The sequence below is a fragment of the Oncorhynchus tshawytscha genome, linkage group LG26 (genome assembly GCF_018296145.1).
Source record: "Oncorhynchus tshawytscha isolate Ot180627B linkage group LG26, Otsh_v2.0, whole genome shotgun sequence".
Lineage (NCBI taxonomy): Eukaryota > Metazoa > Chordata > Actinopteri > Salmoniformes > Salmonidae > Oncorhynchus > Oncorhynchus tshawytscha.
In genome coordinates, this window is record NC_056454.1 from 14,926,381 (window position 1) to 14,941,010 (window position 14,630).

General features: G+C 42.6%; 1 protein-coding gene across 2 annotated transcripts in view; it reads left to right on the top strand.

The window, feature by feature from the left end:
* The window catches only part of LOC112225242 (mitogen-activated protein kinase kinase kinase 20), a 38,728-nt gene that overhangs the window by 6,106 nt on the left and 17,992 nt on the right, over positions 1–14,630 (top strand). For both annotated transcript variants that reach the window (XM_042307008.1, XM_024389007.2), the window contains exons 3-10: positions 2,489–2,686; positions 3,211–3,298; positions 7,461–7,562; positions 7,972–8,037; positions 8,195–8,223; positions 8,339–8,476; positions 13,608–13,694; positions 14,100–14,174. In XM_042307008.1, coding sequence (XP_042162942.1) covers positions 2,528–2,686; positions 3,211–3,298; positions 7,461–7,562; positions 7,972–8,037; positions 8,195–8,223; positions 8,339–8,476; positions 13,608–13,694; positions 14,100–14,174 — 744 coding nt within the window. In that variant the 5' untranslated portion in view covers positions 2,489–2,527. The remainder of the gene's footprint in view (positions 1–2,488; positions 2,687–3,210; positions 3,299–7,460; positions 7,563–7,971; positions 8,038–8,194; positions 8,224–8,338; positions 8,477–13,607; positions 13,695–14,099; positions 14,175–14,630) is intronic.

The window sequence follows — 14,630 nt, forward strand, 5'->3', positions numbered from 1 at the left end:
ATGTGCATGTTCATTAAGTGTTTATGGTTCATTGAACAAGCATGGGAAACAGTGTTTAAACCCTTTACAATGAAGATCTGTGAAGTTATTTGGATTTTTACAAATTATCTTTGAAAGACAGGGTCCTGAAAAAGGGACATTTCTTTTTAGGCTGTGTTTAAATAACCTACATTTCCTTAGGTCTTTTTTCCCATGGTCAAATGAACTCAGACTGGTCTTGGGTATTGTATAAAAAACTACTACCAGGGCGACTCCCCTCGCAGGTTTGCTTTAGCTTTCAGAATTAGAGGTGTGTGGGGACAGGATGAGTATTGTAAAGACACTGCGTAAACATTGCTGTGGCAGGTTGGAATGAATCCCAGCCTTGCACTACGTACTGGCCACAGACGTCATTTCAACAACTAGTTTTGATTTACCTTTGGTTGAGTCGTCAACTGACGTGAATTCAACAAGAAATCAATCAAACATGTCGCCAATGTCACTGAAAAAAAGTTACAATTCCCCGACGTCGATTACTTTTTGCAAATCCAATAAATGTTCCACGTTGTTTCAACATCCTCACGTGACATTTTCTTCTTGAACTGACGTGGAAACAACGTTTCAACCAGTTTTTGCTCAGTGGGTAGCTTATACGTATTTTGGGTGTGGTGCGTGCAGCAGCATAAACACCAATGAGCAATGGTCCCTTCCCATACAGTAGCTCACCCACTGTTTCCCTTGATATGGTGATCTCTCCCAACAGAGCACAGTAGTTGTAACCAGTTCGGTCCTCTTAGTAATATTAGTAATTATAGCGGTTTATGCCACAAATTGCGTATTACATTTTTCTTGAATCAAATGTATTATCTTAGGGTGGTGGAGAATTTGAGGGGAGTGAAGAGGACAATCTTGACCCTCCAACATTTTGTCCACAATACAATGTACTTGATACACGGTAGCCTATTCAGTGTAGTATCACTGTCCCGAACTTCAGCTGATCAAGTTTTGTTTCATCCTTAGTGCCGTTTTGCCCTGGCTGAATTATTGACTGCACATCCCAGGAGTCATTTTTATTACATACGTAATCAAGATGGTAGAGTTTAAACACTGCAGCTTCCCTGGAGCTGAAGTTAGGACTTCCTGATGGGACACTTACAGTGTTTGCTGATGTAGCTGAGTTAAACCTATATCAATATTTACAGTAATGACATCCAACACAGGGATGATATAGATGGGTAAAGCAGATGAGGTAACTCGATACATTTGATTATTTCCCCCCAAAATTGACTATCCGCAGAGTTTATTTCCACGTGGGTATTGGTCCATTATTTCAATGTCTGCAGCAGAGTGTTTACGCTCCAGTGAGGACAGGCAGAAACGAGCCCTAAAGTAGAGTGTGTGTGCTCCAATAACATCCAGCAACCCTGGCGTCTTGAGTGGCCACAGCAAATGTCAGAGCTGCTCATGCACTGGGAAGATTGGTGTGAGGCTAAGTATAGCAGGAATAGCCATAAATTAGCAGAGAGCATTGACTCCCCTCTGTGACAATGGAGGCATTTTCTGCCCGGGTTGGATAGCAATCCTGATTCAGGTCCAAGTAAGAGCCTCTTAAAAGCCATAATTGCTGAGCAGTAAATGGGTAACTTATGAACAACAGCCGAGCTACAATTTCCTGTAATGTAGGGATTGTTTCTTTACAGGATGCATTTAGGTTATGTGCAAACAAAATGTGCTCATTGTCTGTGGGCACAAGTTTGATGCTTTGGTCAGGTGTTCCCTCTCCCTAAAACATTGCAATTGATATGCATTAGGAAAACACAGTCACTGTTCTTTGAATATAGAATTAGAGGTGTGTAGCACCTTCTTTGAGTGTGATTTTTTAAAACAAGCGTGGAGTGATAGTGTGTCGTTCCAGGTTTGCAGTGCTTCATGGGAGACTAGAGGGTGCGATCCCTTTATGAGCTCTGCTGTGTCTAACTCACTCGCCTTACATGTCCAGACCACACTAGACTGTTCTGGAATAGTCTGTGGCTTTGGCCGCGTGTATTTTGTGCAAAGTGATCACAGCAGAGTGGAGAATGCATGCCAGGGATGCCGTAGTCCTTATTCAAGCTGACGGAGGATCCTGGGCCACTCATTCAGTGCTTACTGGTAGTGGTGACTGTGTGACGTAGGTCTGGGGCAGGCAGGCACGTTGAATGTCCCGTAAATCACTGGCTGAGATATCACGGTGCCACTCCGGGCAGGCATAGCCAATGGCACAGAGGCCTCCCTGGGGTACTGTTAGCAGCACATCCAGTCACACACTCTCTAATGGTGTGCTCTAGTGTACAGCTGTTCTTTTAGTGTGCCACCGGCGCAGGACTTTTACTTGAGGAATCAGAGGGGTCTTTTTTTGGGGAACAAACCTGAGACAGATTTGAGCGTTGGTTCTAAAAGAAAAAGTGTTTTAGTGAACTGTGCCTCTTCTTCTTCCTGCTCCACTGTCTCCTTCCCTGTGGTCCTCCAGACAGACAGACGTCGAGTTGGGTCCGAGTGTCATTATGAGATGTCGTCTCTCAGTGCCTCCTTCGTGCAAATCAGGTTTGATGACATCCACTTCTACGAGAACTGCGGCGGCGGCAGCTTCGGGAGCGTGTACCGAGCCAGGTGGATCTCTCAGGACAAAGAGGTGGCGGTGAAAAAGCTCCTCAAGATCGAAAATGAGGTAGGAGTCGTAATTGCAGAGGCTTTTCATATACTTTTTAATTGTCGGTGTAGCAATCATTGTAATTGCTCCCGTTTAGTGGGTTGTGGTGACGTTTGGGACGCATCAGTCATAGTCATTATGCTCCTCCTCGCCTTGTGCACAGAATTGGCACATACTGTATGCTTTAAAGAAAGATTATTGCCAAATGAGAGATCATATTAAGACCAATTAAAGCAAGTGTTTCTTAGTCTGGAGATTTCGTGTAAGTGATGGCCTCATTGTCTTAAGACAAAAAAACACATCTGATATACCTATTCATGCATATTCTATTTGATCTCCAGGCCTATGGCGGGGTGTGCATAACTTTGAGCCTTTACTTTAAGAAAGAGTTCACTGATAGCCATTGATCTTCAGCGGCTTAACATAATGCATAGCCAAGCCAATTCATTTTGAACGGAAATGCAACAGTCCCGTTTTGCAACAACATTTGCCACGCTGTTATGCCGTCTGTATCTTTTGCTTTCCGTCTTTTTTTTGTTCAGGCTGAAATCCTCAGTGTGCTCAGCCATCGCAACATCATTCAGTTCTATGGGGCGATCCTTGAAGCACCCAACTATGGAATCGTCACCGGTAAGTCCATGCAACCCTTATCGGGTTAGTTTGTCATCCAATAGTAACCACAGCTATTATCTCCACAGCAGCTTCAGACCACGTTTACATCCGCCGCGTTAATGGGAAACCAGGAATCACCATCTGTTCATGCTTGTTTCACAGCTATTTTGTTTGCTTAGAACTGAATGGGGCTGTGGTCTATATTAACAGTATTGGTAGATGACTTTAGGGGTCAGTAAGATAACATGCTGCTGGCTTTTTGTTCATGTTGAATGTTTCTGAAGTTCATGCCATGTGACAGTCCTCTCCCTGCTCATGCTCAGAATATCTTATCACATGGCAGTCATTGGCAGACTGAACGCTCCCATGATTAGGATGTTAGCTATGAACTTCTCTCAGCCAGTGAGTGGTGAATAACACTGCTGTTGATAGGAATAGGACAGTGCTCACTGTTCACTGTTCACTGTTCACTGTTCACTGTTCACTGTTCACTGTTCACTGTTCACTGTTCACTGTTCACTGTTCACTGTTTACTGTTTACTGTTTACTGTTTACTGTTCACTGCTTACTGTTCACTGATCACTCCTTACTGATCACTGCTTACTGATCACTGCTTACTGTTCACTGTTCACTGCTCACTCCTTACTGATCACTGCTTACTGTTCACTGCTCACTGCTCACTGCTCACTGCTTACTGCTTACTGTTCACTGTTCACTGTTCACTGTTCACTGCTTACTGCTCACTGCTCACTGCTCACTGCTCACTGTTCACTGTTCACTGTTCACTGTTCACTGTTCACTGTTCACTGTTCACTGCTCACTGCTCACTGCTCACTGCTTACTGTTCACTGCTCACTCCTTACTGCTCACTGCTTACTGTTCACTGCTCACTCCTTACTGATCACTGCTCACTGATCACTGCTCACTACTCACTGCTCACTGCTCACTACTCACTGCTCACTGCTCACTCTAGATATTTATTTACTATTGACTTGAATTTTCTACCTTCTTTTACCTACTCCATTTCCTCCCTAATCTCTTCCTTAGGGGGTTTTAAGCATGCTCTACACTCTCATTTTATGGTACTTTCTGGTATGCTTCAGACTTGATTCTATCTTTGTTCCCTATAACTCCTTGTTTGGGCAAGCTTAAGTCTTTGTGCTTTTGCTTGTGATCTCCTCTCACGTTCTGGCTTAACAGTGACCTAAGCAATCAGGTCATTTTGGAAGTGCTTTTAGAATGATTTAGACAAATGACATTTAACTATGACATGTAATTCCTTCCCATTCTACCCACCCACACTCACACGCTTACTCTGCCGGCTCCTGCTCTACTTTCATAGATCATGGAAGGCTGTTGTATGGAAACGTCCTGTCCTAGTTGGGAAAACCCTAAATCCCATTGCATAAATGTTGGGTGCTACTTCATGGATTGAGGAATTGGAAAATACCCTCATATCTTTGCAATCAGGAGACGTTGCTAGATGGAAAAAGATGCTCCTTTGATGTTTCTGCTTGCTTCCCTCTGTTGATGTCTTAAAATACAGTCTTATATTAGCCCTGTACTGTTATAGTCGGTTACAAGGCAGTAATGTTGAAATCTTTCACAAGAGTTCTCAGACTTGACATTTCACTCCTCCGGCCAGTGTTATGTGAGTGCGAGAGAAGGGGTTGGCTGGTTGTCAAGGAGCTGCTGTCTATATTTATCAAAGCAGAATCTAATTAGAAAGAGATAAAGGAAAAAATGTTAAAGACCATTCTGACCATGCCATATCCACATTCATCAGCTCTGTTATAAATGTCCCCTGTCTGCTCATATATCAGGGACTGTTGTCTCAGCAATCTAACAAACATTATAAACTGGGTGGCTTGAGCCCTGAATTCTGATTGGCTGAAGGTCTTGGTATATCAGACCGTATACCACGGGTATGACAAAACATTTGTTTTTCCTGCTCTAATTATGTTGGTAACCAGTTTGTAATAGCAATAAGGGGGTTTGTGGTGTATGGCCGCTTTGCGTCGTGCCTAACAACAGCCCTTAGCCTTGGTATATTGGCCATATACCACACCCCCTTGGGCCTTATTGTTTAAATATCTATCAGGTGAAGACATTTGTCTCTGCTGACCCACGTGGCAGAGAGTTTGTCAATAACTACCCACATTTACTAGAGAAAAGCTCACTTTTTAATGTCATAGCAGGTTATATCATTCCTTTCAGTTAACTCATGCTTCAATACTCACTTTGAGAGGCTAAACTGTGACTGATCGAAAAATGTTGTATGATGAAAGCAGTTCAGGGAGATGCATTATCTATGGAATTTGCCAGTCTTGTAAAAAAAGTACAAAGTACAGAGCCAAATGATAAAAAGTGAGCCTATCTAAGAGATATTATATTGAGATGGCTCAGTATTTGTTTTCCGGACCTAATCATGCAATACCATTACAATTAACCACTTTCACAGAACTGTTTTTTGTAGTTACAGCCTTCATCGGTCATTACCATTTAGAAGGAAAAAAATCCGTAGCAAGCCCTGGTGTTCGCTTCTAAAACACACACTGTAAATGACTAGTTCAATAACCAACATCTTTCCTGGATTCATAATAGGGCATAACATGGTCAGGTCAATGAATATTATTAATGACAAGTATAGGCCTGGTTCCTTCCCTCAAGGTTGATTCTTGTTTGCACTATTTTATGAGGTGACGCAGACGTTTTGGTCGCGCGAACATCCGACTCCCACCAGTCTAGCTGGTATCAGATAATATCAGTTTCAGCCATTTGTCTTTGCCAGGCCATTTTATAGTTCATGGAGCGACTGGAACGCCGTGTGTCTGTCTCTCTGTCTCCCCGGTACTGAAGTGTCTCAGTGATTTAACAATGTTTATTGGCAGGCTTTCTTTTTCTTTTTTGGAAGGAGGTGTTGCATTGAGTAGCAAAGCATTCAAGTCCACATAATGCTTCTATTTGTTCGTGTGTTTCCCTTCACCACTGGTCTGGGGAAACTATTGCATTTGAGTAATACGATTGGCCTGATCCTTCTTGAACATTATATCAACATTGTTTTACAGGGATGTTCTTAACAGTGCCATGTACCTGTCTGTAATCATGTACGGTATATGAGGACTTTGTGTGGCCGTACACCTTGGCTTCATTTGGATATGGCGAGTTACAGCTGGAATCACAATGACAGGAGAACTGTGCACAAGAGCGTAGGCCGCAGGTGTTTGAACCGTGAGTGTGAGTGAGGTTGATAGAGTAGTACCCCTTTCCGGCAGTCCAATGTCCAAAGTGTGACCGGGATTTTAGTCTTTTTTTTTTTTTTTTTTTTTTTGAATTTCATAATTAATCAACATGATTTATTTTTAAAACCTGGATGCTTTTTGTTATATTTTAGTCTTCTGTGATGTATGTAAAGTGTAATATTGGGATGCAAACTCAAAATGGAACACGCTTTAAGTCTATCTCTGACATGGTACAGGCGTCTTCCTGTTTTCAAGCCCATAGCCATGTGTGTGAGGTATATACTTTTGTTTCAAAGTAGATTTGTTTAAGACCAAGAATCACTCTGTGTGACCCTGATTTAGCCCGCCGCAGTTGAATGTTAAAGAGTATGTGGTGAAGGAACCGAGGAACAGAGACACACAGGGTGCTAAGCTGAGTCAGTAGCGTTTCCACAATGCATTGTGATCTCTTCTGACAGGTCAATGACAGAACAGAGGACAGGACTGTAAACCGGACTTCAACTGCTCTCTTAACTACTGTATAAAACCAAATGGTCTATTCACAAATAGAGGACATATTGTCTCACATATTTTTATTAACTCATGATTTCTGAACGAGATACGGTTGAAATGATACAGATATATTTGATATTGCACACTCTTAGAAAAAAGGTGCTATCTAGAACCTTGAAGGATTCTTTGGCTGTCCCCATAGGATAACCCTTTGAAGAACCCTTTTTGGTTGGAGGTAGAACCCTTTTGGTTTCAGGTAGAACTCTTTCGGGTTCCACCCTTTCTACAGAGGGTTCTACATGTAACCCAACATGGTTCTACCTGGAACCAAACAGGGTTCTCCTATGGGGACACCTGAAGAACCCTTTTGGAACCCTTTTCTCTACGGGTGCAGTGCAATGTAAGTGTAGATTTGGGAGTCTTAGGACTGTATGTGTTTCCCACAGAATATGCCGGTGGAGGGTCCCTGTATGACTATCTGTCCAGTGCAGAGAGTGAGGAGATGGACCTGGGACAGGTTATGACTTGGGCCATGGAGATTGCCAAAGGTACAGTCACGATTCATTGTAGGATCTACTTTAAACCAGGCAATGCTACATGTTGTTTAGGAATTTTTGCTTAGCCATTTGACTTAACTAAACCACCCGCTGAGATTCCACATTTGTTTTAGCTCATTACCAACTTAACAATAGAATATAATTCAGATTTGTCTGCTTATGGTCTGTTCCAACTCATTGTTATTCTAGGCATATTTGTTATAGAATTCGGGTCTCACTGAGAACAAGTGAAGTCAAAACATGTAGGCCTAAATGTGATTAATCTATGTCCTTAGTTTGCATAATAAATTAGCATTGAGAGGGAGGCATGGAGGAGAGCACAGACAAACACAGCCTTGTTTACCTCTGCTGGTTGCACATTGACCTCAGTCAGATGAAATGTGCTTTATTTCTCAATTAGGCATGCACTATTTACACTCAGAGGCCCCGGTCAAGGTTATCCACAGGGATCTGAAGTCCAGGAATGGTAAGGTTTCAGATCCATCTGCATGATATCTGTGTCTGTTTCAGTCTGTACAAAAGATATCTGGTCAAACTGATTATGTCTTTAGCCAGAGGCAAATATTACATAAGCTGAATTAGAAGAAAACTAAAAATACACATTCTCCTGTTTTCTATTGCAGTGGTTGTGACGGCAGACAAAGTTCTTAAGGTACATTTGTTTGCACATGCAAGTGATCTGATATTTGCATACTGGCTTCACCCAAAACGGTTTAATCCCCAACCCTTGCTAAATCCCGGGACCACCTGTTTCCCCCCCTGTGTAGATCTGTGATTTTGGGGCATCCCGGTTTCACTCCCACACCACACACATGTCCCTGGTAGGCACGTTCCCCTGGATGGCCCCGGAAGTCATCCAGAGCCTGCCCGTGTCTGAGACCTGTGACACCTACTCCTACGGTGTGGTAAGTGACCAACACATAGGACACACACTGACCAGCTGTTGGATAGTCAGTACAATAGTTGTGTAACCTTTATTTAACTAAGCAAGTCAGTTAAGAACAAATTCTTATTTACGATGACGGCCTACCCCGGCCAAACCCGGATGACGCTGGGCCAATTGTGTGCCGCCCAATCATGGCCAGATGTGATACACCCTGGATTCGAACCAGGGACTAGTGTCGCCTCTTGCACCGAGGTGCAGTGCCTTAGACGGCTACACCACTCGGGAGTCCATAGTTACTTAGACTGGGCTATTTTTATTCTCAAACTGATGCTGCAAGACAATCTGCATGGGATGTCCATATGTATCAACTTATAGGTGGAATTTTATTTACAGTAGTATACTGTAATTTAACTACAGAAACCATCAGAGGAGATTTAGGGACTGAACCAGCTTGGGAAAGAAATAGCTCTAATGTCACTGTTGCAACTTCATGGTCGAGATAGTAAACTGTCAATCAAACAGTACCTAGCACTTGAAAGAACAGACTTTTCAGAGATGACATTTTCATGCCTGCATTACATCCACTTGAAAAGTAGACGTGAGTGGCATTATTGACCTTTGTAGAAGTACTAACAGCAATTCCATATGTTTTCTGCCTCATTCTTGTCATCATCAGAAAATGTAATCTGTCACCCCTGAGTAGAGAGAGAGTATGAAGCCTTGGTATATGTTAGTGTGTGTGTGGGTGTTGGTGTGTGTTTGTGTGTGTGCTACTGCTCATGGCTGTGCGCGCGTGTGTGTACAGAAAGTATTCATATCCCTTGACTCATAATTATTTTCTCACCCATCTACACACAATACCCCATAATGACAAAGTGCCGGCATGTTTTTAGAAATGTTGGCACGTGAAATACAGAAATATGTATTTCACACCTCGGAGTCAATACTTTGTAGAAGCACATTTGGCGGTGATTACGGCTGAGCTGAGTCTTTTGGGGTAAGTATCTTAAGAGATTTGCACACCTGGATGGGACAATATTTGCCCATTATTCTTTTGAAAATTCTTCAGGTTCTGTCAAGTTGATTGTGGATCATTGCTAGACAGCCATTTCCAAGTCTTGCCATAGATTTTCAAGCCGATTTAAGTCAAAACTGTAACTAGTCCGCTCAAGACCAATCAATGTCATCTTGGTAAGCAACTCCAGTTTAGATTTTGCTGAAAGGTGAATTCGTGTCCCAGTGTCTGGTAGAAAGCAGACTGAACCAGATTTTCCTCTAGGATTTTGCCTGTTCTTTTAGCTGTATTCCATTTCTTTTTATCACAACAAAACTCAGTAGTCCTTGCCGATGACAAGCATACCCATAACATGACGCGGGCACCACTATGCTTGAGAATATGGAGAGTGGTACTCAGTGATATAGTGTAGACATTTAATTCTGTACAGGCTTCCTTCTTTTCACTCTGTCATTTAGGTCAGTATTGTGGAGTAACTACAATGTTGTTGATCCATCCTCAGTTTTCTCATATCACAACCATTAGATTCTGTAACTGTCTTAATATCACCATTGGCCTCATAGTGCAATCCATGAACAGTGTTATTCCTCTCCGGCAACTGAGTTAGGAAGGACGCCTGTAACTTTGTAGTGACTGGGTGTACTGATACACCATCCAAAGCCTAATGAATAATTTCACCATGCTCAAAGCGTCGGATATCGGTGCCCTTCTTTGAAAAACCTCCCTGGTCTTAGTGGTGGAATCTGTGCTTGAAATTCACTACTCGATTAAGTGACCTTACAGAGATGACGTAGTCATTAAAAAATCATGTTAAACCCTTTTATTAAACATGGAATGAGTCCATGAACTTATTACAAGATTTGTTAAGCACATTTTTACCACTGAGCTTATTTAGGCTTGCCACAACAAAAGGGTTGAATACTTAGTGGCTCAAGATATTTCAGCTTTACATTTTGTATTCATTTCTAAAATTCCAAACAAAAATCCAGTTTGATATTATGGGGTGTTGTGTGTAGATCAGTGACACAAAATCTCAATTTAATACATTCTAAATTCAGGCTGTAACACAGCAAAATGTGGAAAAAGTAAAGGGGTGTGAATAAATCAAATCAAATGTATTTATATAGCCCTTCTTATATCAGCTGATATATCAAAGTGCTGTACAGAAACCCAGCCTAAAACCCCAAACAGCAAGCAATGCAGGTGTGGAAGCACGGTGGCTAGGAAAAACAATAGTGGTCCTAAAACAGAACCCCGAAATTTATAGTTGATTTGCCAGAGGACAAACCATTCACAGAGACAAATTGATAGCTGTCCGACAGATAAGATCTAAACCAAGCCAGAACTTGTCCGTGTAGACCAATTTGGGTTTCCAATCTCTCCAAAAGAATGTGGTGATCGATGGTTTCAAAAGCAGCACTAAGGTCTAGGAGCACGAGGACAGATGCAGAGCCTCGGTCTGACGCCATTAAAAGGTAATTTACCACCTTCACAAGTGCAGTCTCAGTGCTATGATGGGGTCTAAAACCAGACTGAAGCATTTCGTATACATTGTTTGTCTTCAGGAAGGCAGTGAGTTGCTGCGCAACAGATTTTTCAAATATTTTAGAGAGGAATGGAAGATTCGATATAGGCCGATAGTTTTTTATATTTTCTGGGTCCAGGTTTGGCTTTTTCAAGAGAGGCTTTATTACTGCCACTTTTAGTGAGTTTGGTACACATCCGGTGGATAGAGAGCCATTTATTATGATCAACATAGGAGGGCCAAGCACAGGAAGCAGCTCTTTCAGTAGTTTAGTTGGAATAGGGTCCAGTATGCAGCTTGAAGGTTTAGAGGCCATGATTATTTTCATCATTGTGTCAAGAGATAAAGTACTAAAACACTTGCGTGTCTCCCTTGATCCTAGGTCCTGGCAGAGTTGTGCAGACTCAGGATAACTGAGCTTTGGAGGAATACGCAGATTTAAAGAGGAGTCCGTAATTTGCTTTCTAATGATCATGATCTTTTCCTCAAAGAAGTTCATGAATTTATTACTGCTGAAGTGAAAGCCATCCTCACTTGAGGAATGATGCTTTTTAATTAGCTTTGCGACAGTATCAAAAAGACATTTCGGATTGTTCTTATTTTCCTCAATTAAGTTGGAAAAATAGGATGATCGAGCAGCAGTGAGGGCTCTTCGATACTGCATGGTACTGTCTTTCCAGCTAGTCGGAAGACTTCCAGTTTGGTATGGCGCCATTTCCATTCCAATTTTCTGGAAGCTTGCTTCAGAGCTTGGGTGTTTTCTGTATACCAGGGAGCTAGTTTCTTATGACAAATGTTTTTAGTTTTTAGGGGTGGAACTGCATCTAGGGTATTGCGCAAGGTTAAATTGAGTTCCTCAGTTAGGTGATTGTTGTCCTCTGACGTCCTTGGGTAGGCAGAGGGAGTCTGGAAGGGCATCAAGGAATCTTTGGGTTGTCTGAGTATTTATAGCACGACTTTCGATGCTCCTTGGTTGGGGTCTGAGCAGATTATTTGTTGCGATTGCAAACGTAATAAAATGGTGGTCTGATAGTCCAGGGTTATGAGGAAAAACATTAAGATGCACAACATTTATTCCATGGGACAAAACTAGGTCCAGAGTATGACTGTGACAGTGAGTAGGTCCAGAGACATGTTGGACAAAACCCACTGAGTCGATGATGGCTCCGAAAGCCTTTTGGAGTGGGTCTGTGGACTTTTCCATGTGAATATTAAAGTCACCAAAAATTAGAATAGTATCTGCTATGACTACAAGGTCCGATAGGAATTCAGGGAACTCAGTGAGGAACGCTGTATATGGCCCAGGAGGCCTGTAAACAGTAGCTATAAAAAGTGATTGGGTACGCTGCATAGATTTCATGACAAGAAGCTCAAAAGACGAAAACTTCTGGGGTTTTTTGTAAATTGAAATTTGCTATCGTAAATGTTAGCAACACCTCTGCCTTTGCGGGATGCACGGGGGATATGGTCACTAGTGTAACCAGGAGGTGAGGCCTCATTTAACACAGTAAATTCATCAGGCTTAAGCCATGTTTCAGTCAGGCCAATCACATCAAGGTTATGATCAGTGATTAGTTAATTGACTATAACTGCCTTTGAAGTGAGGGATCTAACATTAAGTAGCCCTATTTTGAGATGTGAGGTATCACGATCTCTTTCAATAATGGCAGGAATGGAGGAGGTCTTTATTCTAGTGAGATTGCTAAGGTTTTGCCCAACCTAGGTCGAGGCACAGACACGGTCTCAATGGGGATAGCTGAGCTGACTACACTGACTGTGCTAGTGGCAGACTCCACTATGCTGGCAGGCTGGCTAACAGCCTGCTGCCTGGCCTGCACGCTATTTCATTGTGGAGCTAGGGGAGTTAGAGCCCTGTCTATGTTCATAGATAAGATGAGAGCACCCCTACAGCTAGGATGGAGTCCATCACTCCTCAACAGGCCAGGCTTGGTCCTGTTTGTGGGTGAGTCCCAGAAAGAGGGCCAATTATCTACAAATTCTATATTTTGGGAGGGACAGAAAACAGTTTTCAACCAGCGATTGAGTTGTGAGACTCTGCTGTAGAGCTCATCACTCCCCAGAATACTTTCTGAAGGCACTGTATCTGCCAGCCTGTGTATATGACTGCTTGGCCACATTCCTGCGTGGTGACGGAGAAGGTGTGAAGTGTGGAGTGACAGAGCATATGAGGCGCGTTCTGTGTCACCCAGCCAGCCAAGGGCTTAACTCCTGAGTGTCATAAACAGTCAGTGTACAAACAGAGCCGGACCTGGGTTCAGGCCAGGAAAGCGTCTGGGTCAACACTCTGTTCTATCACAATCACCTGGCTTTCACTTACACGAGGGTTTACTTACATAGAGAACAATGATATTTACTCGTCTTATAAATGATGTGATGTGTATAATAAAATGAGTCATGTGTATCAATTAGCATTTTCAAACAAACACTCCATTTCATATCATGCAAGGTTTCCGTTCTCCTAATATGGTATCTGATATGTAAAGTCTGTGTTGTGTCTCAGTTCAGTGGAAGACCCTGAGCAGACCATGCAGTCTGTGGGCTAGACGCGTTATGCTCATTGACTGACCACGACGTCTCTCCCTGTGTCAGGTTCTGTGGGAGATGCTCACCCGGGAGATTCCCTTTAAAGGCCTGGAGGGATTACAAGTCGCCTGGCTGGTGGTGGAGAAGAGTGAGGTAATGTACAGCTATGCTTGTTTTGACCCTTTTACTCGTTATGCAGTTAGGAACAGCTGCTGCTTCCTTTATCTATGCTAATGGGTTTTTGTGAAGAGACACATACCTGACAGTCTTTCGTAATGAGCTAGTGCATCTGTACAGGAATCATGTCAGTCATCACAAACCAGCATAGCTAGTAGGGAGATCGTCATATGGGCCGGAGCCAATTGATCCCAATTCGTGCACTGTCCGCATTCACAGTCTCCAGTCACATGAGTCATCAGTGTTTTTGACCGGCCTCCTGACATGAATGCTCTACCAATATCCCGACCTCAGAACTGAAAGCTGAAACTACTGCAATCCTTTCAGGGAAACGGGAACAGTGAGTGTGTGTGTGACTGTGATCCTGTCTGTCTGTTCCAGAGATTAACCATTCCCAGCAGCTGCCCAACTAGTTTCGCTGAGCTGATGAGGAAGTGCTGGGTGACTGAGCCAAAGGTACGACATCCTCACACACACAGATCATTTTAAATGACACACACTACCGTTCAAAGGTTTGGGGTAGAAATGTTCTTGTTTTTTAAAGAATAGCACATTTTTTGTCCATTAAAATAACACCAAATTGATCAGAAATACAGTGTAGACATTGTTATTGTAGCTGGAAATGGCAGATTTTATATGGAATATCTACATAGGCATACAGAGGCCCATTATCAGCAACCATCACTCCTGTGTTCCAATGGCACGTTATGTTAGCTAATCCAAGTTTATCATTTTAAAAGGCTAATTGATCATTAGAAAACCCTTTTGCAATTATGTTAGCACAGCTGAAAACTGTTGTTCTGATTAAAGAAGCAATAAAACTGGCCTTCTTTAGACTAGTTGAGTATCTGGAGCATCAGCATTTGTTGGTTCGATTACAGGCTCAAAATGTCCAGAAACAAAGAACTTTCT